Genomic DNA, 2,415 nt, shown 5'->3' on the forward strand with positions numbered 1-2,415 from the left:
AGTACGTCAAGTACGAAAACTGCTTTGTAATTAAAAAATGGAGGATTAATGAACATAACAAGAAACCAATTTTTTTAAGTTCACCACGTTTTCTATTAACAGTTTCTGAAAACCACAAGAGATAGCAACACAGGCTAGGTTATCTATGCAACCTTCTATTATTGAATCATGTTTTGCTGGTTAACGTACCTTTTCTTTTGTATCTTAATAACATATTTCTATTACTACATGAAATTCATAAATACTTTCCGAAATAAGCGAAATTTTATTTTTTCTTTATAAAATTTTTATAAATGTAATTTATACACTAAAAAAAATATAAATTTTTATTTATAAACTTTTTTATGTTATTTTACCAATGTTCTAAAAATAAAAATAAAAACTTTCCGCAACCATTAATTAGTCTCAACAAGTTTCACGTTCTAACTTTTTCCTTTCTGCGCTTGGCCCACGCTTAGCCCTCGACCAATTGTGCTGCGCGCATGCGATGCCGGTGCGCACTGTTTTTCGTAAGTTTCTACATCATTCGATTTATGATCGTCACCCGCTTGGTCCCTTAAATCTTTGCTGACAAAATCTTTTTGCGGACATGCGTAAATCACCCAATTTGGGTGTGGTGGTAAATAGTCAACGCCCGCACTCAAGTACTTCTCCGCCAATTGCCTGCAATATTCCGCATCATTAATGGCAATCTGCAGACTCGCATTGTATTTTTCCTCCTCCTCAGAATGTAGGCGCGCATTTTCAATCAACTGTTCATCCAGTCCTTGGCGCATCTTACGCCGTTCGGCCAGTATGTCGGCACGCGTCTTCTCTGGCCGCGCAAAGCGGTTCTCGATAATCTTTTGTTCGCGCTGTTCCTGCGCGTCACGCAAACGCCGCTCATATTCTTGGCAAATTTGTCGCCGCAGCTCGGCATAACAAAGCGCTGCCATTTTCGCCTTGCGTTTTATTTCCTCTTGTATGTTGCTCTTTGTGCAGATATCCACATGCCGCAAATCGTCAATGCGAGCATCGCGCATATTTTGCGCATCCTCCTCCAGCTTGCGCATGCGGCGCACATAGTCGAGGTATTCTATTGTGGCATTGTATACAGCGCGCTTTCGCTGTAACAACGCTGCGCTCCATTCTTGCTGCTCCTTAGCTATTTGACGTATCAGTGCGCGGTGTTCTTCAGCGCTCTCGCATTCCTGCGCCTCGCGTCGTGCCTTAATTTCAGCCATCATATTTAGCAACTCTTTGCGATAGCTGATCGTTTTTGCCGACAAGCCTGAACGACTGCGATCAAATTCTTCTAAGCGCAGCTCTTCCATTACCTTGGCCAGCTCCTCTGCTTCCTGGCGCTTCAATGCACATTTCTGTTCAAGCTCTCTTTTGTGCTCCTTAATTTGCTCATCTAATGTGCAACGCATATTACGCTGCATATCACATTTCGCTTGATTCTCATCAGCTTGCCGTTGATCATAACGTCGGGCATTGACATCGCCTACTTGACACCAGTAGTCATCCAGCTGGCGTTCTCGCCTAAGTGCGCGCTCTTTCTCAGTTATTTGCTCTAGCTGAGCTTCCTTCACTTGCAAGGTTTCTTTGCTACGCAATGCTTCGCGTATCTCATAGCAACTTTCGAATTGCTGCTGCACCTTCTTTTTCTCTAAGAATACTTTCTCCTGGCGATCGCGTTCCTCTTTGATCATAAGCAAAATATTATTGCGTTTTTTTATATCCTCGTCAATGCGTGATTTGACTTTGTTGGCAAACTCTTCTTCGTAAATTTGGTCTTCGTGCTCTAGCATGCGACGCATCATCTGACGCCGTTGATCCAGCTCCTTCGCCGCTACATTTTGCGCGGTTTGTACAAGTTTCTTGAGCTGTATGTACAAACTCTTGCGGTCAGTGCGCTCAATAAAAAAATGTCTTGCTACGTCTTCGTCTGCTATCATATCTTGTTGCGGTTACAACTTATATCAGATTTTACAAGTATAAATTGGTCTTCCTAAAAAAAAAAATTATCGGTGCTAGTTTATATAAAATTTGTATAGCCGTATAAAAAATAACAAATATTCAAATAGTTTAATCTGTTTTAATAATTGACAAAAAAGTAAAAGTTCGAGGAAATATTGCAGAGATAAAGTGATAAATATACTGTGGACTGTACCATTATGATTCAATGAATTAATTATGGAATCACGCTGTACCATGGCATACTCTCACAAATGACTGTACATTAGGACAGGTCGATTTGTTCATAAAAAAATATAACCGAACTTGTTTCGGCGACTGAAATATTCTAATGGCAATTCTGAACAAAAAAATCCCTTGAAGCATAGCCCTAAAAGAGATTTCGAGTCTCCCTATTATTATTTTTAGCTATTAATTACTAACCATTTTCTTATATTTGGTTAATTTCTGTAAAAG

General features: G+C 40.0%; 1 protein-coding gene across 1 annotated transcript; it reads right to left on the reverse strand.

Moving 5' to 3' along the window:
* Nucleotides 1-422: 422 nt before the first annotated feature.
* LOC118752670 (eukaryotic translation initiation factor 3 subunit A-like) lies at nt 423-1,940 on the reverse strand. Its single transcript, XM_036487551.1, has one exon. It carries the CDS (start codon nt 1,938-1,940, stop codon nt 423-425), a length of 1,518 nt encoding a protein of 505 aa, XP_036343444.1.
* Between the last annotated feature and the right edge of the window lie 475 nt (nt 1,941-2,415).

Source organism: Rhagoletis pomonella, unplaced genomic scaffold, assembly GCF_013731165.1.
Source record: "Rhagoletis pomonella isolate Grant_MI unplaced genomic scaffold, Rhpom_1.0 Rhpom_scaffold_01731, whole genome shotgun sequence".
NCBI lineage: Eukaryota > Metazoa > Arthropoda > Insecta > Diptera > Tephritidae > Rhagoletis > Rhagoletis pomonella.

What these genes read in the sequence shown, in the direction of transcription:
- LOC118752670 (XM_036487551.1), bottom strand. Translation starts at nt 1,940, where the DNA reads ATGATAGCAGACGAAGACGTAGCAAGACATTTTTTTATTGAGCGCACT.